Source organism: Quercus lobata, chromosome 8 (assembly GCF_001633185.2).
Source record: "Quercus lobata isolate SW786 chromosome 8, ValleyOak3.0 Primary Assembly, whole genome shotgun sequence".
NCBI classification, from domain to species: Eukaryota; Viridiplantae; Streptophyta; class Magnoliopsida; order Fagales; family Fagaceae; genus Quercus; species Quercus lobata.
In genome coordinates, this window is record NC_044911.1 from 39,785,039 (window position 1) to 39,809,473 (window position 24,435).

The window sequence follows — 24,435 nt, forward strand, 5'->3', positions numbered from 1 at the left end:
TCAGACAATAAATAAATAATAAAATGTATATAAAGTGTGTTCCAGATTTTGCTTTATTTATTTATGGAACTTTAATTATTTCAAGCTTTTTTTATACACTATTCATACACCTCATATTATATGTTATTATATACTTATGAACAAAATCTGACATTTTTGAAAAATATGATTGCCTAACCAATATAAAAGGGAAAATTAAAAACCACTAAAATTTTATAAGTAGGTAATAATTAATATAATTAGTATCACTTCAATAAATTTATAAATAATTATTTAAATTACTTTTTATAATTAGTAATATATTAATTTTTAAAATTTATATAATAAAATTTATAATAATAATATATTTAATATAGTTTATATGAAAGTAGGTACACGTAAATAAAACTATGTGCATTACGTGTATGAAGTGCCCATCGAAAAGCTTCAAATGATAATTTTCCTTTATTTATTTATCCCAACCCCAATCCTTTGTGTCAGTTAGAAGAATCATCAAACCCTTAGTGACATCAACATGGCATCATTACCCAAAGCAAATCCAAAAACCATCTCAGAATTTTCAAAGAGACATAGAACATACACATAGACAAGGTTTTGTGTGCTATGAATTCTCAATCTGCCACATACCCCAACTTTGCATGCTGATCCCAAATACTATGCAGCCACGCATATCACCGCCCATAACTATCTAGCATCCTCGTCATGCTTCTCCACTCTCTTTCTCTCTCTTCCTCTCTCTCTCTCTCTCTCTCTCTCTCACCTCGCTATATATATTACAACTCCTCTGGTACCTTCTACATCAACATCACACATTATTTTTAGTCCTTTCTCTCACATAAATACGCACACAGGATGAGCAGCATTTGTGCAGAGCAACAACACAACTTCCACACCTCTTACCAACTCATCTCCCCCAAAAAATCACTCAAAACCATTGATATCCCACCAAGAAAGCTCCTCAGTCGCCGCCTTATCTCAGAACCAGACATGTACTTCTCCGATGACACCCTCTTCCAGAGATTCCTGTCCAACAACAACGTTGGTGGTGATTCAGATTCAGACTCTGACCCTTACTCCTCTGATCATTTCCGCATGTACGAGTTCAAGGTTCGCCGCTGCACGCGAAGCCGGAGCCACGACTGGACTGACTGCCCTTTTGCTCATCCTGGCGAAAAGGCTCGCCGCCGTGACCCCAGAAGGTTTCATTACTCAGGCCAGGTGTGCCCTGAGTATCGCCGCGGCTCGTGTAGCCGTGGCGATAGCTGTGTGTTTGCTCACGGCGTGTTTGAATGCTGGCTTCACCCTGCTAGGTACAGAACTGAGGCATGCAAAGATGGGAAAAATTGTAAGCGAAAAGTGTGCTTCTTTGCTCACACACCTCGCCAGCTTCGTGTTCTGCCTCTGAATTCTCATCACTCTTCGCCTGAGCTTGCATGCAACAAGAAATTGGCATCCAATCATTGCTGCTTGTTTTGTCGCTGTGCTAATTCTTCACCGACTTCAACACTATTGGGTATGTCTCATTTGTCTCCACCACTTTCACCGCCTCTCTCGCCAGTGAAACACCGTTCCATTAATGGGTTTTCTCCAATTTCTCGCTACGCTGACCGGTTTGTGAGTTCTGAGTCCAGTGGTGGTATGCATGCCCAGATGAATAATCATGGGGTTCAGAGCTACAAAGATGCATTAACTGAGTTAATGAGCTCCTTGGAGGGTATGAATTTCAGTGAAACCTCTTCACCTTTGTCTGCTAAAAGCCCAAATGTGCCTTGGCTTGATGTTTCTTTCAACAACGAAACCTCTTCACCTTTGTCTGTTAAAAGCCCAAATGTGCCTTGGCTTGATGTTTCTTTCAACGATATTGAAGATCAGCAACAGTTTATTCTTTCTCCTTCAACACCAAACCCGCCTTCTTTTAGGTCTGCAAATTTTTTCAGTGGGGATTGTTCAAGCAAGAGCTTTGCTGATGAAACCAACAACAAAAATGAGGAGTACAACAAGGTCAATGAAAATGGCTGGTCTTGCTCTGATCCGGATCTTGGTTGGGTCAATGAGCTACTGATGTAGAACACTAATGATCTTGATGTTGACGAGAAAGATGATGAATTTGGAAGTGTACATATTGCACCAGCCGTATATATGACAGTATATATATGTGATTTGGTGTTATATTGTCAAGATAATTGTCATTGTTAATTATTGTATTGAAGTTGTGGATTTTTCTTGTTAAACTTTCCCTTTCTTAAGTTTTGAGCCCGAGTCTCTCTTCTAAGTAGAAAGCTCAGAGCTAAATCTAATCTTCTTTCATGTATTGATAATGAAGTTTGAACTATTAAGAAATGAAAGGGATGATGCTTTTTCTTTCTAATGTTTTCATTTTCTAGTTTTTGTTTTGTTTTATTTTATTTCTTAATTTTTGATGCATGTAATAGTTTACGTGTTAAACCTAACCAAATAACCCAAGATTTGTGGGTTCGAAAATCATGCTTAAGATGTTTTTCGGGATCTAGTTAGCTTAGATGGCATCTCAAAACTTCAAGAGCCAAATGGCAAGCATGCAATGTATGATAGCATGGCTTGATTAGGAGATGATGGGATGCGGTGGCTTGTTAGAGAAACAGTTTTTTCAGTCAAATATAATCTTATTTTGGCTACTTCTTTATTCTTGTAGAAGAAATTTTCAATTCAAGTTGTTGACCTGAGTTGAGAGTTCAACTCTCACCGCCAACCTGAAAGAAAAGAGTATAACTCAAGGGATATAATTTCCAACTAGCTATTTGAGGTTCATTAAGTGGTAGGGGACAGGTTATAAAGCTTATTGTTGAAATTTCGACTTCAAAATCAAATGCAAGATTTTAAATGATAAGCACTGAAGTTTCTAGCTTAGCCTAAGTTCCTTGAATCAGCCTTTGTACTTGCTTGTACAGGTGGCTCAATGTTCTTTTTTTGCAGGCCCCTAGTTAGGTGTTCTGTCACAATTCCTGTAACCTTAACTTTGAGAATAAGGTTTCACTAATAGCAGTCAAACAAAAAACTAACAGGGTTTCCTGCAAATTGATTAGCTAATGAATCCAAAAGAACAATAATCCACAGATTAAAGAAGAAAAGGTAACAAGGAGCTCTCATAGTAGCCTTCTTATAAGACTACTTTTTCTCCCAGTTCAATTGATCAGGACACAAAAAAAAAACTGTACAATGCTTTCCACAACTTATTGGTTGGTGAGTTGTCATTAATATCATATCTTTCTAATATAATTCGATACTATTTTGCTGACAGGTTATGGAAACAAACTGTAAACTAATTAATTTCGTTGTCATTTTAACTTGTTAAAAGTTCTATAACTTAACTAGTCGATATTTTTTAGTATTTTTATCATCTGGAAATGATTAAACACTCGACGTTGGACACCACGAAAGAAGAGAATTTAATCACAAACAGTACTGGGCTAGTGTACCACTCTTATCGTGGCATATTATTGGTTTCCTATCTGAAAGACAGCTGGGGTGGTGGGGGAGAAATGACCCATAAGGATGTGTTTGGAATATCTCTTTTGATAGGGCTTGTTGGCTCTAGCAGCTGCTAGGTGCAATGCAGTGCGGGGTTAGGTGGTGATTGCAACTGACTCACAAGAAATGGTGTGGGGATAGGAGAGCAGCCCATGCTAAAATGACCCATGATAGATAGGGTTTGGGGTCCCCTATCTACCTGCCTTGACCATTGGTATTGGGGGTCACATTTTTTCTTTTTCATTTATGGGGATCGATAATATTGAATGCATTGTTCCAAATATGGGACGAGAGGCCCATACTTTCTAAATGCATGTGACATTCACCCTAACCCAAGGTATGGTTGACACCTGTAAAAATTGGTACCATTTTTTTTAGATCCCCATGATTTGGATCTACGTACGTACATTCATCTCATTCTGCATAGACAAACATTAGAAGAGAACTATTTGTCTACAGATCGATCTTCTTGACCATTGGCTTTGTGGTAACTAAGAGCAAGACTTAATTATGAGAAAATTTAATTGAGGCAAATAGGGCAATTGGTCTTTCTTACTGGTTGGCTTACTAAAAACATATTCGAATTTAAGTACTTATAAGAACCACCGGCAACAACATAATTGGGGAACCACCGACATTTTTCCTTTTTAAATTTTTTGTAAGTTGTTTTTTTAGCTCAGTGTTCCTTGCTCAGAGGGGATGGGTCAAGGTTCAACATTTGGTGCAGTGTGAATAATGTAATTTTTTTTTTGTCTTGTATACAAAGTTTGTGTAAATGTTGTCCCCCATCATTACTTTTGAAATTTTTTAACAAATTATATGAAAAAACATATAGTATATGCAAAGATAGTTAAATCACAAACCCAGGTAGATAACAATGATCTCTAAACAATATTGTTGGATATGATTTTATTGTGGTTTATTTTATCTAATGGACCAAGAGCCCAACTTAGTGCATGTAAAGTCCATCTAGTACTAACCCTAAACTCTGCTGCTCCCATATAAACCCTATTAGGGTTCCATGTATCACACACCTCATCATATAATAACATTTATAGCCATTAGGGCTTTACACCATAGACGTAAGTTGTTAAGGCCACACTACGTAATTCTTTGTATCTCTTCTCTCTCTCTTCTGCTCCCTAGTCTCTACAATTTTTTTTTCTAGTTTCTTCCATTTATTTAACATGGTATCAGAGCCTTCAATTCATGGTTCCTCAATCTCAACAAGTTACCTCCAATTAGATCCCTAACCCTAAGTGCTCCAATGAGTGTAAGGATAATATAGTTCTTTAATAATATAATATAACATTTGTGGGATTCTTTTCCTCCCATATCCACTCAATATGGGAGGACATCAAATTTTAAGCTCAGACAGAACTCACTCCTCTCTTTCCTTCCTTACAACCAAATAAAGAGAAAATGGCTCTCTTTTCTTTCCTCCTTCCACCAATCCAAAAACGGTGTTAAATAAGGCCTGAAGGACAGCTTTTATATGCTTAGTGAGAAGCATTGTACATTTAGCTTTTGAAGGACATGCACCAAATACTTTGAATTTGATCTTGATGTTTTTTTATTCAGCTATGACGGCCAGATCAAAAAGATTCTCTCTTTGGTTAGTCCCAAGTCAGAAAATAAATAGTGTAAAGTATCAATGCCCAAATCTTTGAGAAGATTCTAAGACCACGTAAGAGATTGCTCTGGAATATCCTTAAAAGTCAAAACTTGATTGGGAAAAGAGTTGTGAACGACCATGTATCAGATACCCGTACTTTTTAAAGGAAAATAGTACATAACAAATAATGGTATTATTGTGAATGTGATTTCAGCTATCCATGCAGCTTTGTGAGAACCAAATAAAGCTAAAGATGGTGATTTTGGTTCTAACTCAGCTCTCTGATATGGTCAGTGGTTAATGGCTGATAAAAAAAAGGTGAATAAATTAACAAAAGCAAAAATCTAATTACACCGCCTTTTGAATTCGTGTCTTTAATAACACAAATTCATGATTTTAGTTAAAACTGTGAAATTGTGTTTTAAAAACATGATTTTAGTCATATAATAGTGCATGTACGGTGTGTAATAAAGGGGGTGTGACTATCATTACTCTCAACAAATCTCAGCTAATGAATACTTAGCATGCTTAATTCTTACTTTTGGTAGTTCAAGATTTATTGATCTCATAAAGGTACAACAAACAAAAATTAGATTCTAAAAAAAATGCTGTGATTTGAATTATTCATTCTTACCAGACCAAAAATAAATATTATATATACCATTCATTGTTGTTAGTTATACCAATCCGATATCTAGCAACCTATATGTGCTGCATACATTGTTGGCTTATAACCAAAAAAATAGGAAGATGCTACAACTGTGGCAACTAGAAAATGTTAAATTCAATCTGCTGGATTAATTGTGTAATTTAGTTGTCTTTATTTCTGGAGTAGCTTGAAGACAATCTGGACTGTGTCTGAAAGAAATCAAATGGGGCTCCCGATCCAAAAGACCTTCGAGTATTTGGTGAATCTGATAGTAAAGGTTCATAAACTGGATTCCTGTTCTTGGGCTGAGTTATAGACAAAGGGGAAACCTCTTTCTCTAAGATGGGTCTTGGCTGTGGTTCAATGCTCCCGAGAGACAAAATAGGTCCACCCAATCGTTCAGCCTGCTGAAGTATATTGATTTTACTTGGTCTGTACGTATATCGGAAGTACTTGAGAGCTAGAATTGGACCCATCCCAGCAGCAACTATGAGCTGCAATGGAATTGAAGTGTAATCAGTACATAAACTCGGCACTACTAAGATGGGTATTTGCTCCCCTCCAGGGCTGTGCCTCTCAGGCAGGGCATTTTAGGTTTGGCAGAGAGGGTAGCTTGGCCTTTTGTGTGTGTATGTGTGTGTGCGTGTTCTCTTTCTTTGCTTGAACTATTTAACAGAAAGCCTTCTTTCCCTGGTTTGGCAACAGTTGGTAAATCATTGAATCTGAAGAGCAGATAAAGGGGTAAGAACAACAGTGCCTTGCTAGTCAAACAGGACTACAGGAGAGTGAAAGGTATGGTTCATCTCCTAGAAGAATATATGAGGGAGAACAAATCATAGTAAAAAGTCACACTGTCATCATTTTTCCCACAAAAACTGCAACAATAAATATTTCCCATCTCTTTCCCTCTTTCTCCCAACAAAAAAATAAAACAAGAAGAGAGAAACATTAACTAGAAAGAGATACTTACGAACACAGTTGTCCAATAAGATGGTTGTCTACACAACCGAAACATAATTGTATACATCCCTGATGATGGAAGGGCACTGAAGATCCAATTGATGAAATAGAAGGAAGCCAAATTCCCCCATATAGCAATACATTGCAGTATTGTTAAGGAGCTGCATGCGTCAAAGTAGTTAGAGCAGACTCAAATCATTTTTAACCTTTCTAGAAAGTTTTCAGGAAAGCTTTCAGGGCATAAAATTATGAGCAACACTAAAAGGAATAGACATGTTTTAAAGTTAAAATAAATGAATCTTATATAAAGTGTTGTACACATAGGATAAAATTTATCGCTGTATGGTGAATACAACAGTAATGCTTGTCTTTCTTTCATTCTTGGTGAGTAAGGAAACACCATCAAAGCCCGCTTTTTAATTTTGTATTGAGAACAAAAGGATATAACCAAAGATTACTAAAGCCAGTTTAGATAATGCCAAAGTTAGTTCAGAGGACTAGAGTGAAATTTGCATTTGCGACCAAGTATGAGATTGAATCTTACTTGGTTTCCAGTGTCACAACAAAAGCCTGCAACCAAATACATCCAGAGAGTGCCACCATTGAAACCTCCTCCATTTCACTTTTTTCATAGGCATACGCATGTATGCTGATTACAAACACAACAATTGCCTGCAGATCATAGCCAGCGTCAATAGGTAAAAGTAACTGGTATAAATTTTTATTGAGCAAATCAACTCATTTGGGTAGAAACTTCAATTTGCTTTTATATATGGGAAAAATACCTCTTATAGATATTATTAAATGATCTGAGATGAACTCCTTTTTTCTTTTTCTTTTTTTGGTTTTATTTTGTGGTTGATGAGCAATGACTGTCGTTGAAAATAACACCAAAGGGGAAGCAAACCGTTTGTACACAGAAGTTATACAAGAGAAGCACCAGAAAAGAGGAAAAGGAGAAAGAATCCATAAACAAAATCTCCTAAATCAACAACAAACAAAGCCTTAGTCCCAAATTTTTTAGGTCAGTATGGATCCTTAACAGGTTAGTTAGGGTCAGCCGTATATATTCTTTTCTTCTATTCTACTCTATCTATAGTCATACTCTTTGTTACTCCCTTAATTGTCATGTCCTTTTTTTATTATTTCTACTAATGTGCCTTTTGGTCTTCCTTTACCTTTTTTCGTTACCAACTTGGATCAACTCTCTCTTTTTTACTGGTGCATTAGTCACTCTTCTTTGAACATGACAAAACCATATTAAGTGTCTCCCTCATCTTTTCATCAATAGGGGCTACCCCTATCTTTAAACAAATTTCTTCATTTTGAACCCTATCTTTCTATGTATTTCTACTTATCCATCTTAACATTCTTATTAATAGGGGCAAACTCTAGTACAAAAGAAATTTTTTGATTAGAATACAAGAAATTAACAAGGGAAACACCAAAAGTGAAAGAAAATATGCTCAAACTAGGCTAACAAACCATGGGTGCAACGATGATAGTAAAAGAAGAAAATAGGACTCACATGGAAGAGAGATCGCCCAAACCATCCAGCAAATGTGCTAGGATTTAGAAGCCTGTTTAAAAATTGATACTGTGAGTTCAGTGACCATTGACCAACAGGAAGCCTAATTTCCAAGCTCACATCCCCACAAATAAAAAAGTTATAAAATCTAATACATAAAATTTCAAAAAATAAGGTGGATAACGTTATGAAATCAAACCTCCCCGCTTGGCAGTAAAATAAAATTTGTGGATGCTGCATAACTGTTTCTTCACTAAGATCTTTGTCAAGGGCACTGACTAGAACAGGAATACTAGTGTAGAAAACATTGTAAGCCATCAAGCTGAGAGAATTGAAAAGACTAGTTCCAGAGACACCTGAAATAAAAGAGAAACTGAAAGTTCTCTAATGTCAGTACATCAGAAAAAAATCAAATTTGAAGTCTAATACTCAAGACTCAAGAACCACAATAGAGAAAGGCATCAAAATGAGGGACGCTATATGTGGAAACTCACAAGATTTGGATGAAACAAATCAGAAGGGATTTATAAAAGGAATACTGGGACAGAAACGCAGTACGGTTGTATGAGTACCGCCCATGGACTAGTATCAACCGCTTCAAAAACCTGAACTCTGCAAAACAAGAGAAGCAGTCAAAAAATTTCAATATTATTGTAATATGATACTCCCTCTGTCCCAAATTGTTGGTCCTATATTCCATTTTGGGATGTCCCAAAATGTGGTCCTCTTTGAAAAGTCAATAAATAAATTTCCTAACTTACTCTATTTAAAAACTCAATACCATTCATTCACTAAAGTTTAAATTAATGAGGGTAGTTTTGGGAAGTTATACATTTTTAATTAAAAGACAACACATTAAATAGTGTTCCCTTAAAAAGTTGGATTTTCTAAATAGGACCAAAATATGAGGAGGGAGTATTTAAAAAAAAAAAAAAACCATCATGTGTATGTGACATGATGAGTTCAAAGAAACAAGAAACAAAACTTGAAGGACATTATAAAAAAGGGAATTTTTTCAATATGGAACAACATATTGATCCTAGCAGGCAAAGAAAAGCCATCATATGAACAACATTTTCCTAGTGCAATTCTGAATTTATTAATGAAAAATTCCATAACAAGATATGATTTTTTGAGAGGTAACTAGGGACATGGCCTTAGATATGGTCAAGTTGTGCAAAAGGATCCATCTAGCCAATCCCAATTAGTTGGGATTAAGGGTTAGTTGAGTTGAGTATAATTCCCAAAAGAGAAGGTAAACTCGCATGGTTTACTTCTAAGACAGAAGGATCGCGTTTGAAGGAGCTAAAATATCTTTTAAGTAATACAAAATTAAATCATGTAAAAGACGTCTTCTGGTAGACAATATTGCAGTTCACCAGATCTATTCACAAAAACTTCAGTTTTGACAGGAAATTCTGAAATGAAACCCACAAGCATAAAATATGCTCAAAGAAAAAATTTGTTGCACATGATCATCACTGCATTATTAGTTATTTAGTTACCAACAGCAATAGAACCAATGCGTGATGGATTTATAATTCCAGTTGAGGGCGCTATTGGGATGGTTTGAGCAACTTGCATAAATTGACAACCTCTTGCCATTTGATTTTATGTAGCTTTATCAAGATCATAAGAAAATTGTGTGAATGCTTCTAGCTCTGTAAGAGTGATAGGAACAATGATGTTATCTCCACCAATCATAATCTAACCATTTAAGTACAGTTGATATAGTTGAGGCTCAATCAAAAAGTAGTCTTGAGGGGTGGGATCACTTTTGTATACATATAGCATATAATATAATCTGATTGTCTCTTTTAAATTTTGTAGCGTCTATACAAACTTAAATAGTTTCTCTCGCACTTCCTAGTTTTAGCTCAAATGTGTGGAGCGTTTCAATGTCAAGACAGGTATCAGCACATGGAAAAGCTAGGGAGAATTCATTTTAAAGCCAAGTCAGCATCAAAAGTTGAGACTTCAATGGAGCATTACGGATGTTCACACACAAAACCGATAAAGATAGCAACTAACATTTTGCATTTGAGAATTCCATTTACAGAAATATAACATTTGAAAGAAATTAATAGCAAAGTTTAGCTGTAATTCACAACCATCAAACAAAAATCAAATGCAATACAAGTACATACCTACAAGTTTCTATCTAAAACAACTTTCTCATCCAGATATGCACACACAACACAAGCAGAAATGCATGGATAGGTATGCATTAACTTACTCCCAATACTATAATCAGCTGCCCTCGCTGCCTGCAGTCCTTCTCTCCCACTGATGCCAACACCAATATCAGCTTGTTGTATCATCCTCACGTCATTCCCACCATCCCCAATAGCTAATGTCCTATAGTCGCATGATTTTAAGAGCTCTACAAGCTGCAATAATTAGTACAACAAATATTAAATGTCTACTCTACCAGACAAACAATTGCCCTTGCAGTTAAGAGTATAAGTGAGAGAAGAAGAAAAAAAAATTAGGTTTTCTCCATAACAAAAGTAGTCATAGCATGTAACCAGCAATTAAACAATCCTTCAAGACCACTACGACAGAAGATCTTAGTGATATTTCTGATACAGAGGATGCTATATCTAGAGATTCAAAGCACTTGCATCAACCAAGTCCCTTCCCCTATCAAACCCTAGAAACCCTACATACTTTCCCTACAAATAGAGATAACAATTCAAACTCTAATTCATTCCACAAACACCCTAATTCTTTCTTTTAAAATCCTAAACCCTAAACCCATAAATTCTCGTAACCTTAAATTCACCACAAGCACATGTAGACGGGTTTTCTGTCAGTACTGGCAAACCACGATTAATTTTTTTTTTTTTTTTTCTTCACTTTGGAACCCACATCCCTAATGGTAGCTGTAAAGCAACTCTTGCACCTAGACAGCAGAAAAGGAATTTATACACAATATAACCAATTGGTTGAACATCACTTCCTTCTAAATATCCGCTTTAGATTATGTTGATCATTTTTTAGACATGGCCTACCACCAGCAATAGATTCAACATAGCTAATATTAGATTTGAATATCTTGAGGCATCCATTAAATTTGGTTATCAGGAGGTTTGGTTTTCTAGGGCCGAAATTTAAAAATTTAGAGATTCTTCCTCCTGGATTTTAATATTTGATTGCCGTAGTTCACAATTCATTAGCTATTAGAAGTTTGGTGCATCTTATATTCATATTAGTACAGCAGTGAACCTCGTTCGTGGGGGAGGAGGAAAAAAGAAGATAAAACTATATAAGCAAGAAAAAGGAATAAAAACAGATAAAGAAAATCTTAAAATAACCAAGTATTTGCATGTATGAAGATAAAAAGTAAACTTAACAAGCCAAAGGAGTACAAGGAAAAGGAATACAAATATAACAAACAAAAAGTTTGATTGGGCCACCTGCGCCTTTTGTGATGGTGTCACACGACAACATATAGCAGTCCTTGACAATATTGCTAATTCAGTAAAGGCTTTCCGATAATACTTAAGTGCAATTTCAAGAGCCCAACCATCAACAGCAAATGCCACATCCTGCTCAAAACATTAAGGCAGAAAATGAAATTATAAGAAAAATTTTATGTTAAACAAGGTACTGCTTGCTTAAAGTTCAAAAAAAAAAAAAAAAAAAAATTCTCCTGTTCAATTACGTATAGAAATGCAGCAGACCACAATAACCATCACTGTTGCCAAACCTAGTCAAACAATTATGACTTCAAGACTATATCATCCACCAATACAAAATGCAATGTAGGTAAATATGTTTTAGACTGGACTCTAGAGTCATATTTTTTTTTTTTTTTTTTGATAGATAACGAAAAATTTTATTAAAAAAGTAGCCAACCCGAGTACATTGGGGATGTACTGTGGGGGCAAAAATCAAGAAACAAAATTACAATGATCAAATAACACTGGAATGGAAGAACAAGTAAAATGCGATAAAGCCACACTCCAAGCAAGGAGAGTGTGACAGAAAAAAGATTTAATCTCTAGCAAGGACCGTTCACATCCCTCAAAACATCTAGCATTGCTTTCACTCCAAATGCACCACATCAAACAATGCGGCACTAGTCTCCAAAGGCCTATATTGCGGTGACATCCAAACTTACCTTGCCAAGATTCAAACACCTCAATTACCTTATGTGGCATAACCCAGTGAATTCCAAACAAACAAAACACCAAAGACCATAACTCAAAAGCTATGGGGCAATGAAGAAGAAGATGATCCACCGACTCCCCACACCTCTTACACATATAACACCAATCAAGAACAATAATACGCCTTTTGCGAAGGTTATCTGTTGTAAGGATTTTACCTAAGGAAGCAGACCATGAGAAAAAAGCTACCCTTGTAGGAACCTTCGATTGCCACACCATTCTCCAAGGGAAAGAAGTAAGAGTAGGAGGGCAGAGAGAAAGATAGAATCCTCTAACCTCAAAACCTCTACTCCTAGTTGTTTTCCAACAAACTTTGTCAGGGCCAACCCCCCTCACAGTCGAAGAGTAGACAATGCCCATAAACCGATCAAAAGATTCTTGCTCCCAATCCTGAGGTGGATGACGAAATCTAACATCCCAATGAATCCTCCCACCAGACCAACCCATCACCTCTGCCACCGAAGCATCTCTTGCCCTACTAAGACAGTAAAGTTCTGGAAAAGCCTCTTTGAGGGTACAATCCCCACACCACACATGTTTCCAAAACTTCACTCTAGTACCATCCCCCACCTCATACCGTAGGAGTTTAGAAAAGATCAACCAGCCACTTCTAATATACCTCCAAAGGCTAACACCATATGCACTTGTCACCTTTTTTGTGCACCAACCACCCCAAACATTCCCATATTTCGCCTCTATAACCTTCCTCCATAAAGCATCTGTCTCTATACCATACCTCCATAACCACTTGCCTAACAAGGCAAAGTTAAAATTTCTCAAATGTCTTATACCTAGCCCCCCAACCTGCACAGGCCTACAAACCTCAGCCCATTTCACCAGGTTTAATTTAGAATCACCACCAATACCACTCCAAAGAAAATCTCTTTGTAATTTCTCAATGCGATTAGCCACCTTCCTTGGAATAGGAAGAATGGAAAGAAAATAAGTAGGTAAGGAGGAAGAGTACTTTTAATAAGAGTTACCTTACCCCCTTTAGATTGATAAAGCCTCTTCCAACCTGCTAGTCTCCGCTCCATCTTCTCTAAAATAGGATTCCATACTGAGAGCTCCTTGAATTTTGCACCTAAAGGAAGGCCCAGATATTTAAAAGGAAGGGAAGAATGCGTACACCCTAATAATCCCACTAGATCATCTAGATTGTGCACATCTCCAACTGGAATCATCTCTGATTTCCCCAAATTAATTCTTAAACCTGAAACCTCCTCAAATCTAGTCAATATCTCCCTTAAAATAACTAACTGATTAGGGACAGCATCACAGAAAATAAGGGTGTCATCTGCGAATAATAGGTGAGTCACCATCATCGAAATACCAGCCGTATTACCTACATAAAATCCCGACAACTGTCCAGTATTTGCAGCCACATCCAACATACGGCTCAAAGCCTCCATGACAACATCAAATAGCAACGGGGATAAAGGATCCCCTTATTTCACATCCAACAGGGATAAACTCTGGAGTCATATTTCACATAGTATTATAGAGTTTCAAATATTTCTATAATAAAAAAAGACTCTATCCCAGCCCCAAATACTTCTAAAAAGACATTAGAATATTTTTTTCATGACGTGAGCAAAGCGCTAGCCCTATCTATGCAATACCCAAAAGGAGTAATCAATTTACAATTAGAACTCCCCGTTATCACTTATGAAGCTCAAATCCACCTAAAACATGCCCAATATAAGACTCAACACAAACCTGTGCAATGCCATACACAATCCAAATCCAGACAATCACACAATTCGAGGTGTCACAAATCTCCCTCACTCAAATTCCTAACGTCTTGTAAGGGCCCACATTATTTTGCAATGCCCCTGAGTCAAAATGGCATCACCAAGTTGGCCCTAATACCATTTGTCATGATCCAAGGAAAGTGTTAGCCACATCTATGATATATCCTAAAAGGACTAGTCAAATTACAACCACACAATTTGAGGTGTCATGGTTTTATGCACAAACACCCACGAACTCAATTTCATTTATTGTGTTACGATTCACATTTTCAATAGATCCAAATTCAGTTCATACAGCAAGTAGTATTATAATACCGATATATATCATTTAATCATTACAGTTTATTACCTTAGCTCCCAAGAGTGTCAATGGATGCAAATAACTCATGACTGAATTTCAATTTGACTGACAGACTGTAAAAGCTGTACCTTAGGTTCTGACGTTGTTATCCTCATTGTGAGTAAAACTCTCTCTAAACTTTGACGAACTTCATCTTCAGTTTTGCCATCAATTAATAGAAGCTGCCCTTTTGGCTCTGTCAATTCGTTAAAAAATGCAACAATTAATAGTTCTGATATTTGGTAATGTCATAAAATTATATCTAATGAAAAGTTTCAGTCTTCCTAGAGCTTTCAAAAGCAACACTCATGTTGTAATACCTGATAAACCAAGAACACCAATTAAAAGAATATTATGCAACACTCATGTTAGAGACATTTGTATCAGGGAAATATTTCGAACAATAATACAAGGACTCATTAAGAACCCAACATAAATGTTACATAATCCTTTGAAGTTTTAGGTTTAGTTTCCAATTTTCATAAATTTACTTCATTATATAATTCAACAAAAAGAGAAAAATTGGAATTAGATCCTTAGCACAAGTTAAAACAAAGACCATTTGTGTGTCAAACAGGTATATGGATGGACAGAAGTATAGAAACCCAGATACTTAAAGTCAGCAGGTGAAGCATTGCAACAAGAGAATCACACAGAGCTTGATACTTTGATCACGACTTTTCTCATTTGCATGAATATGTGTCTCAAAATTTAAAAGACAAATAGTAGAACATTGTTAGAAAAAAGGGATAAGACAAGAAACGAATGAAAATGATAGCAACTACCAGGGGAAATAAAATTGCATGAGAGAGCAATCTGTATGGCAGTGTTCTGCTTGTCTCCAGTCAGCATCCAAAAGTTTATCCCCGCTTTTCTTAGTGTTTCTATTGTTTCTGGTACACCATCCTGAAAATTTTAAAACAATTGGATAAAGTCAACATTTGATGATAAGTGGTTTTTCTCCTTTTTCCCTTTCATTTTTGGTTCTTGTGGATAATAAGTAGAAAATCATATCCCATCTCCACCCCCCCACCCCAAGGATCAAAAAGAATGAAATTTCATGCAATAAATAAATAAATAAAATATACGTCAACTTTCCAACTACAGATATTCACCTGTAGACGGTCTTCTATTGCAGTAACTCCAAGAATTTCCAAATCATGTTCCAACCTTTGGCAGACTTCAGCAATTCTCCACTGCAAAAGTAAGAAAATTGAGGAAACCACGAGTCGATATACTTGGATATATCTTGACTAGAATATTGAGATGTACATCTTACCTCCCTATCAACTAAGGTGCTGTTAGCCTCTTTAAACAACAAAGACCATTCTTTGTATTCATCTCCCTTTAATTGGCGCCAAGCTAAACATAGTGTACGCAGCCCCAATTGAGAATACTGTTCCACAGCTTCAAAATAAGCCCTTGTTTGCTGTCCTGAAGTAAACTCAGGGTTAGCAGAGTAAGTAATTTAAATTGGTTTGATTTTTTAGATAACTAATACAAATGGCCGAGTATTCTCAGCTAAATGATCAAAAAATTACTATTAGAATCCACCTTTAGAATCTTTCTTCTTCTTTTTTTTTTTATATTGAGGAACCCCCTCAAGTTATGGGCCAGTGGGACCACCCCTGAGGGGTAAAACCCCGGATGCCTACACACCCCACTAAGTAGGCATCGGGTAAATCGAGAAATGCCTTAGCTAGGAGTCAAACCAAAGACTTCTGGATTTAAAGTTAGTCCAGACACTCTCCTTTACCACTGAGGCACCCCTGGTGGGGGTTCACCTTTAGAATCTTCACACAATAGTCAAGCCTTGCAAGAATTAATGAGCACCACCTTTTTCTTTTTATGAGTCAAAAAAGAGCCCCGGTATCATAGCAGCCAATAATATTTAGTAATGAACATAACTCATTCCATTGCAAAAGAATAAGGCATATGCAAGCAAATACAATGAATCATCCAATCAGAAGGGTAACAGTAGACTACATAATGTGAAGTAGCCTTGTCCTCCCAAATCCCCATTTTCCCCTGGGTGAATCCAATACCTTCTTTTTGCTAAAAAAGACATGATTAAGTTCGTAAATAACATACAAAAGTAAAAACTTTGCATTAAATTACCACAACATTAAGGATGTACTGTGGGGGCAAAAATCAAGAACCAAAATTATAATGATCAAGTAAAACATGAAGGGAAAAACAAGAACAATGCGATAGAGTCACACTCCAAGCAAGGAGAGTATGTAAGAAAAAAGACTTAATCTCTAGCAAGGACTGCTCAAATCCCTCAAAGCATCTAGCATTTCTTTCACTCCAAATACACCACATCAAGCAATGCGGCACAAGTCTCCAAAAATCTATATTGTGATGTCGCCCAAATTTACCTTGCCAAGACTCAGACAAAGGAATGGCAAAGCCTTCAATTTTAACACCCTCTCCCCTCCTGCTCAGCCCAATTAATTTGTCTCTTCCGTCCAACATCACAAGCAACAAGAATGCAACACAAAAGCAGGCTACAACACTGTCAACAGCAACCATGCAGGGTCCTAATCCTGAGACCGCAATACCTATGCAATGACATTAGGGTACTAAACTTGTAGACAACCTAGGACAAAATGAGCACTTCAAATAGGTTCGCTCTGACCCGCAATTAAACCTACTTGTTTGACTCTATACTTCGACTCTGCCCTTCTAAACGGATCAATTTAGACTGCACCATACTCTAATTTTAATGAGTTGCTTATTCCCTTTCCTGGGAAGAATAAAAACCACAAGTTTCTGCTCATGTAGATTTCTGACCCCTAATATAGGTGCCTAAGGAGATTTATTTAAATAAAGTAGCATCTGCTACTCTCTCCCTCCAATGAAAAAGAGTATCAACTTCAAGAGTGAGAGAATTGATGGTTTGGTGCTTTTATTCCATACCTAAAAATACACAGCTTTTACTAACCAAATGGGAGTGATTCAGTACCAAATTCATGTTTCTCTTCATTAAAATGAGCGAACAAATAAATAAATAAATTTTGTTTCTCATATGGAACATGAATTTGGAAGGAACTCCCTAGCTACACATCTTATAATGCTTTCCTACAATCCTTCTGAAAGAGTTAAGAATATCATCAATAGCTAGGGTTTACCAGGACATGCAAAAGGCAGAATAGCTTCATCTGCTCCCTTTGTCAAAAGGAGGATCTCTTCATTCTGGCAATCTTTTACAACTACTGACATTCTTTTCCTATCAGAAGTGAACTCAAGAGTTTCCAAGACTTCATATTGAATTGTTGAAGCATTGAACTTGATCTCTGCAATAAATTTAAGGTAAACCATATCATCACCCTCACTATCTGCTACATGCTTTCTATTACAGCAAAAGGCAAATAAATTTTACCAAGAATATTTGCATTCTTATTGACAAAAACCATATGCAGCCGAGCAGCAGCACGAACAAGAGCATCTTCATCCTGAGACTGTGCCTTGTAAAAGATATCTCCAGTTTTGCTATAGGCAACAGAAGAAACAGACAAGAAATATTTCAAAACTATAGTATATGTGCATGTACATCTAAAGCAGACAAAAGTAGAAAGTTTCCTTGATTTGAATCTAAGATAGATCCCAAAATCCCAGCAGGAATTTAACCATAAATGAAACTATACTCACGTCTTAATTGGTATAACTGTATTACATATTGCCATAACTGTAAGAAAATGTATAACATCAGGAGAACCACTGGAAACTGCATTGTGAAGCTCCACATCTGTGTATCAAAGCATGGAACTGATCAGAGTACAAAGTTTTGCAATCTAAAAGAGTTTTTAGAACGGACAGAACAAATAAAGAGAATCAATAAATACACCAGCAAATAAGACAAGTTAAGCTTGATAATTCATGCATTAGTATAAACACTTGCATTTTCATTAAATGTTTCCTTCTGTCCATCATGTTAGTTGATTGGACAAATCAAGGGATTATAGCATGACAAACTCAAGCGAATTTTCCACTGAGTAACCATGTCCATGTGAAGCACATGGTCAAGTAACTCAATCCAACAAAAACACTACTTTATAATTTGGTCAAAGCAAGGAAATGGATGGAAAGGATAATGAAAGACCAATCATGAAAAGCTTAAGAATAACAGCAGACTAGAGCATTAGATTAACACAGCAATGATTGACTTAAATCAGCACTAAGTGCTTGGGGTTAAAAATATAAGAAAAAATCAACATTCATGCATTGACTTTCTACATAGAGAAATTTTAAATAAAAAAACCCCTCAAATTTGGCTGTGATGTGAATCAAGAGAAAGAATGTATGTGTTTTGCTATATTCTAAAACATCACCGAACTCTTCAATACATGATTCTATATAGGTTTTGTTTTTTATAAACATGATTCTATATAGGCGACTCAACTGTATGACACAAATAAAACCCTAAAAAAAATCCAGAGTGATTACTCTTTGACAAGTGTCCAGGTGTAATTTTTGACTTATCTATATATCCTGAAACCCAATTTTGATTTCACTGTGCATTACATAATATATTGAGAAAAAGTTTGCAATGCAACAACTAAATGTGACAGATATTGCTTATGGAAAAAAAATAATAATAATAAAAACAACTATATGTGACAGAAAAACAAGAAAAAAAGAAAGAGCTCCAACACTGCAAAGAACCAAACCTTTTAAAGCATCTCCACTATCATTTCCATAGAAAACGCCATTGATACAACATCTTCTAAAGATCATTTTGTTTTCAGTTAAGGTACCAGTTTTGTCAGTTAAAATGTACTCAACTTGTCCCAGGTCCTCACTTATTGCTGTACTGCCACATAAAACAAACACCTCCTAAAGATATATTCAACACAACATTTTTCATATGGTAAAGTTTGGTGAAACTTTTTTCAAGTCACTTACTTTGTTGCATGGGATGGAGTACCAGTTTCTTGGTCAATCATCTCGTTGTCCCAATCAATAAATTTTGCGTATAAGCTCTTCACAAGATCCAGGGATACCTGCCAGAAATAAACATTTCAGTTTTTCTCATTACTAGTAATGGCTATACTTTAACATCTCCACACAATCTCATAATGATCCAGAAAATCAATCAAAGCAAAATTGTCTTAACTAAAAATTTTCAAGTTATTATTATGGTCTCCCATCATTAATCTAGCACTAGCAAGAAAATATGCAATGCTAAGGATCTATTCTATATGGAATATTACACCTAAAATAAGAGAGGGTCTTCAACGTAAGTGGTATTTTCATTAAGACCACAAAAATTGAATTACCCCCTATTTCTCTCTCTCTCTCTCTCTCTTCCAAACTCTTCCTTTTTTTATAGTTAAAAATAATTTCATTCAGCAACAGTAAAAAGTACAGATACAAAATTTTCAAAAAAGAGAAATTATACAGTCAAATGCAAGCTAACTAAGAACTCTAAGAAAGAAAAGGAAGGGATGTTTCCTAAGACAATCATCCACTCAAACAAACATCTTAGCAACAATTGCTTGATATTATGAATTGGACACTTGACACCACAAAAAGTTCTACAAATATGCTCTTGCCAAATTATCCATAAAACAAAGGAACAGCATTCTAGGCTTCAGAACATCCATAAAATGCATAAAGTTCAACTATTTCTGGATTTTTGAAAAATAAGATTTGGTTGTGTTAAATAATAATAGCAAACATTCCAAACCATTATAGTGAGAATGTAGACAATCTAACGTTATTAGCATCATATGCAACAGCTTACCTTAATTGATATGGGAATCATGATGGAACAAAGAAGCTCAAAGCGAAGAGGGATAATCAATAGTTCAAACCATGGACCTTCCTCTGGATATTTAACATACCATTGCTACCCAAAAAAAAAAACCAAGAAGGTGAGTATATGTTTGATGATAACAGATCTATAAGGACAGTTAAAATCAAAACTCAATTTAAAATTCAGATTTCAAGCAGAAAGACAACATGCTTCTAGATAATGACATGAATCAGCAGTTAAATATGGAGAAATGGAAATTTAAATTGATTAAAAAAGAAGGAATGAATAGAGAAGAATTGCAACAAGGGGACAGTCATCAATAACAAAACCAACAAGAACAAAAAGGAACATGTACGATAATAAAGTAATAAAATCACCATATTTTATATCTTTCAAGATTGTTTCAACATGTACAGGCAAACCACTTCACTTTGATTCCAAATCACTTGGGTATGGAATTCAGGTGAAGATATGTGTCTTAAGTGTCTGACTCATCTAACGTTCAAAACTTGGGAACAAGGATCCAAAATTGGGTACAAGTAATTGGACACACCATGTCAAAAATAGTTCAAAATTCTATTCTTTAAATCTTATCAGTTCAACTATTATATAAAATACATTATTGTTATTTTATGGGAATCCTTTCTTTTTATATCTTTCAAGATTGTTTCAACATGTACAGGCAAACCACTTCACTTTGATTCCAAATCACTTGGGTATGGAATTCAGGTGAAGATATGTGTCTTAAGTGTCTGACTCATCTAACGTTCAAAACTTGGGAACAAGGATCCAAAATTGGGTACAAGTAATTGGACACACCATGTCAAAAATAGTTCAAAATTCTATTCTTTAAATCTTATCAGTTCAACTATTATATAAAATACATTATTGTTATTTTATGGGAATCCTTTCAATCTTGGCATATCATTATATTAACCACATTACCATCATTTTTTTATTTAGGTTAGTTTTACTGGGAGGCGGGGGGGGGGGGGGATGAAGAACCACAATATTAGCCAATAGAATAAAAATGAAGTATGGGAATATGAAGGAGCTCACCACATTTAATCAAAACTTTTATATGACCATTAAGTATGCATTATAATTCTAATTATGCTGGAGAGTTCATCCCCAATCCCACCATATTGTGCAGAAATCATGTTCCATATTATGAAAATCAAAGGAAAAGTATAGCAAAGAATCAGTTCAAGGGCAAGTTGACTAACAAACATTACATCAGAAATTCAGCAATTACACAGAATTTCTGGACCCATGAATCCAAAATCCCATTGGAAATTTCATGGTCAACTTAAATAATAACAGTAAATAGGTCCTTTCAGAAGCCAAAGAATGTCAACATGCAGGGTATTTGGTTGTCATCATAATCAGTAGCACAACTTATAAAAGGCCATACCAACAAGTTGCAAATAAACCAGCAGTGGCTATGAAGTTCTTGCCATCAGGGGCAAGTCTTCAACAAGATGAGGAAGTCTCAATGAGAGTTTTTTATTGGATAATTGAAATGCTAAGTGGTCAACAAAGACATCCTACACATGCTAGAAAGACATGTAAACTCTTCTCTAAGAACTTCATCAAGAGCAAAAGGTCAGTTTTGATGTACCTTCCTTGCTTCTGTGTCCTTCCAGACGTTACCAGCTATGCCAAGAACAATAACAACCACTATTTGAAAAACAAATATAGCTCCAGTCAACTTGTCAATCATGGCATCTATAGCCGTAAGCTTTGGTTCAGGTATCCCCCTACACATGCCCAGCTTGGTTTCATTGCCTGAAAAAGTAGAATATGCAGAAATCACAAATCAAGCAATAGCTGCAACTGCTCTCAATACCATCATGGTAACTCATGGGATTCAGAAATTGTCCCAAAACACCAACAGCAATTTTTTTATATATATCTTTAGGTAATTAAAAATTTATGAAAAAAGAAGAAGAAAAGATACAAAAGAGGAATCAATGAAGTATTTAAGTATACAGGTTGTGTGCCCAAGATTCCTTACAAATAGCTACAAATAAAGAGAATTAAGGAAATTGTATAGCGTAGGTAGAAGCCATGTGCTATATTAAATATAGCATGTGATTAATATGTTAAAATTGTATTCTAGCATGTGATATATGTTAGTTAGTTATGGATAATGTCATCACCAATAACTAACTCCTAGGCTATAAATATCCATGTACAACCATTATAAAGGAGGTCTTTTGTTAGTGAATGAAAATAAGCCTTTGAGAGCTTTTCCTTGAGAGCTTTGGGTTCTTTGCAGAGGAGCCTAACCACCTATCAATTTGTTCTAAACAACTCACATCCCATTTAGTTCTAATTCATATCGTAGCCCATCACATTCCCTGCAACATAACCTCAACTGTCATATACAAGTATACAACTGAGAAAAGAAGGATGGATGGAACCAGCCTAATTTAAAGTTCCTACAAGGCTATAATACAAAACTAGACTTAGTCAATATCAAATTTTTTGCACTAAGATAGCTCTAGGTATAATTTTACTTCATCGCTCACTGCCATACACAGAGAACTCTATATTACATATTTATTGTGCTCCATCTTTTCGAAGAAAGAACATATCAGATAAATACATTTTGCGGCTTAAATAACCATCTTGACTTGTGTTTACTTCTTTATTTTCACTTCTCTAAATTTCAAAAAGGATTAAAAATAAGGGGCACATCAGAAATAAACTGATACGTCATTGGCTATAAGACATTTCTTATTCTTAAGAACTTGCCAGTGTAGACAGCTACTCCACAAGCCCACTCTGTATTCCGCAAGTAACATGACTGGAGAATTGTGTTTTTTATTGTTAAAGGGCACACATCATTATCAAGAAATGGGGGGAACAACCGCAGATTTGCATCAAATCTCCTAATGTCCTTATCTGGACTAGGACACTCGATAACACCCTGTTAAGAAAAAGAGAGTGTCAGAAAAGAACATACTAACCACCAATAATGCAAGTTGCAACATAAGGATAAATGATGAACAAATCTTCCATCTAAGATAATTTACAAGAAACTTGCCTTGATCTTATGCAATAGTTCAGAATCTATTCCCATGCAAGCAGAGGGTATAACCCTTGTCTTCAAATCAGTTTCACCATCTAAGGCAGCAGTCTGTTAAGCACGTTACATCATGAAATTTTACAAATTTTCTAAAGGACATCCAACCAAAAAGAAATCTCAATACTAACATTTAGCATCCTTCACAAAATAACATATTTTGATAAGTAACAATCTTTATTAAAGCAGTAAAACTTCCAAGTATACAGGGGTATACAAAGAAAATCCAACATCAACATTTCAAAGAACAATGCTCTAACAAATCTAAAAAAGAATCACAAGAGAAAGCTTGAAGAGCTCTAGCCCAATCCAGCATAGAAAGAATGAAAAAAGATTTAAGCTCAATCATAGATTCAAAGTTATTAAAATACGAGAAATTTATCTTTCCTCAGAAATTGCAGAACCTTGTAAATTTGTCAGATATATGAGGTATAAAATCAAAGAAAGAGAAGAAGAAAAGAGGAACCCTAATAGCTGAGCCATAAATTGAAATAAATGAGCCCAACGCCCATCCTACCTTCATTTCAACTTGTATTCCCATAACTTAATTTGGGTTGACCTTGAACGATACTTAGCTCAGCCCAAAACAAGCCCAACTTGCAATACAAGCATACTGGTCTATAATTTGCCATGATCTTGTCAATCTCACAGTCCAAATGACAAGCCAGCCATTTAGTTTCTCAATCAGATCAAAAGGCACAACTATCATGCAAATCAAATGTACAAGAAGTGTAACATCACTGAAAAGTTATACTTAGCTTTACTACCTAGCACCATCAATCTGACCAAAACCTAATGAATTATAGATGTAGACTAGATGGCATAACGAGGTCAGATAGCAGCTTTGTCCCCGTTCCAACTAGCTCGACCACATTTTAGACCTGACACCCTAGCCCCAGCCCCTTTCTGCTATCACAGTTGACTTGGGACAGTTGTACATGAGAAAAAGTTCAAATAAGGTCTGCCAACCTGATTTGGTGACAAAGAAGCACCAAAATCCATATTGACCACACGAGCACCATATAATCATGGTTGCTTGCTACTTTCCTAATGGG

At 35.8% G+C, this 24,435-nt stretch overlaps 2 protein-coding genes across 3 annotated transcripts in view; one reads left to right on the forward strand and one right to left on the reverse strand.

Annotated features, from left to right (window-relative positions):
• Positions 1-528: 528 nt before the first annotated feature.
• On the forward strand, positions 529-2,368 carry LOC115954907 (zinc finger CCCH domain-containing protein 2-like). Its single transcript, XM_031072908.1, has one exon. The coding sequence runs from the start codon at positions 853-855 to the stop codon at positions 2,065-2,067; it is 1,215 nt and encodes a 404-aa protein (XP_030928768.1). The 5' UTR covers positions 529-852; the 3' UTR covers positions 2,068-2,368.
• Positions 2,369-5,711: 3,343 nt separating this feature from the next.
• The window catches only part of LOC115957050 (phospholipid-transporting ATPase 2), a 33,207-nt gene continuing 14,483 nt past the window's right edge, over positions 5,712-24,435 (reverse strand). Inside the window, exons 5-25 of one of the 2 annotated variants that reach the window (XM_031075291.1) lie at positions 23,342-23,434; positions 23,050-23,224; positions 21,911-22,077; positions 20,278-20,382; positions 19,437-19,534; positions 19,202-19,344; positions 18,183-18,279; positions 17,914-18,023; positions 17,663-17,827; positions 15,808-15,962; positions 15,644-15,724; positions 15,314-15,434; positions 14,618-14,724; positions 11,679-11,810; positions 10,496-10,649; positions 8,754-8,871; positions 8,459-8,632; positions 8,260-8,311; positions 7,276-7,403; positions 6,742-6,892; positions 5,712-6,265 (exon numbers count right to left, since the gene is read on the reverse strand). In XM_031075291.1, the coding sequence (XP_030931151.1) occupies positions 5,933-6,265; positions 6,742-6,892; positions 7,276-7,403; positions 8,260-8,311; positions 8,459-8,632; positions 8,754-8,871; positions 10,496-10,649; positions 11,679-11,810; positions 14,618-14,724; positions 15,314-15,434; positions 15,644-15,724; positions 15,808-15,962; positions 17,663-17,827; positions 17,914-18,023; positions 18,183-18,279; positions 19,202-19,344; positions 19,437-19,534; positions 20,278-20,382; positions 21,911-22,077; positions 23,050-23,224; positions 23,342-23,434 (2,859 nt within the window). In that variant the 3' untranslated portion in view covers positions 5,712-5,932. Of the gene's footprint in view, positions 6,266-6,741; positions 6,893-7,275; positions 7,404-8,259; positions 8,312-8,458; positions 8,633-8,753; positions 8,872-10,495; positions 10,650-11,678; positions 11,811-14,617; positions 14,725-15,310; positions 15,435-15,643; positions 15,725-15,807; positions 15,963-17,662; positions 17,828-17,913; positions 18,024-18,182; positions 18,280-19,201; positions 19,345-19,436; positions 19,535-20,277; positions 20,383-21,910; positions 22,078-23,049; positions 23,225-23,341; positions 23,435-24,435 lie in introns of both variants that reach the window. The other variant, XM_031075290.1, reaches the window with a different exon arrangement.

What these genes read in the sequence shown, in the direction of transcription:
- LOC115954907 (XM_031072908.1), top strand. Translation starts at nt 853, where the DNA reads ATGAGCAGCATTTGTGCAGAGCAACAACACAACTTCCACACCTCTTAC.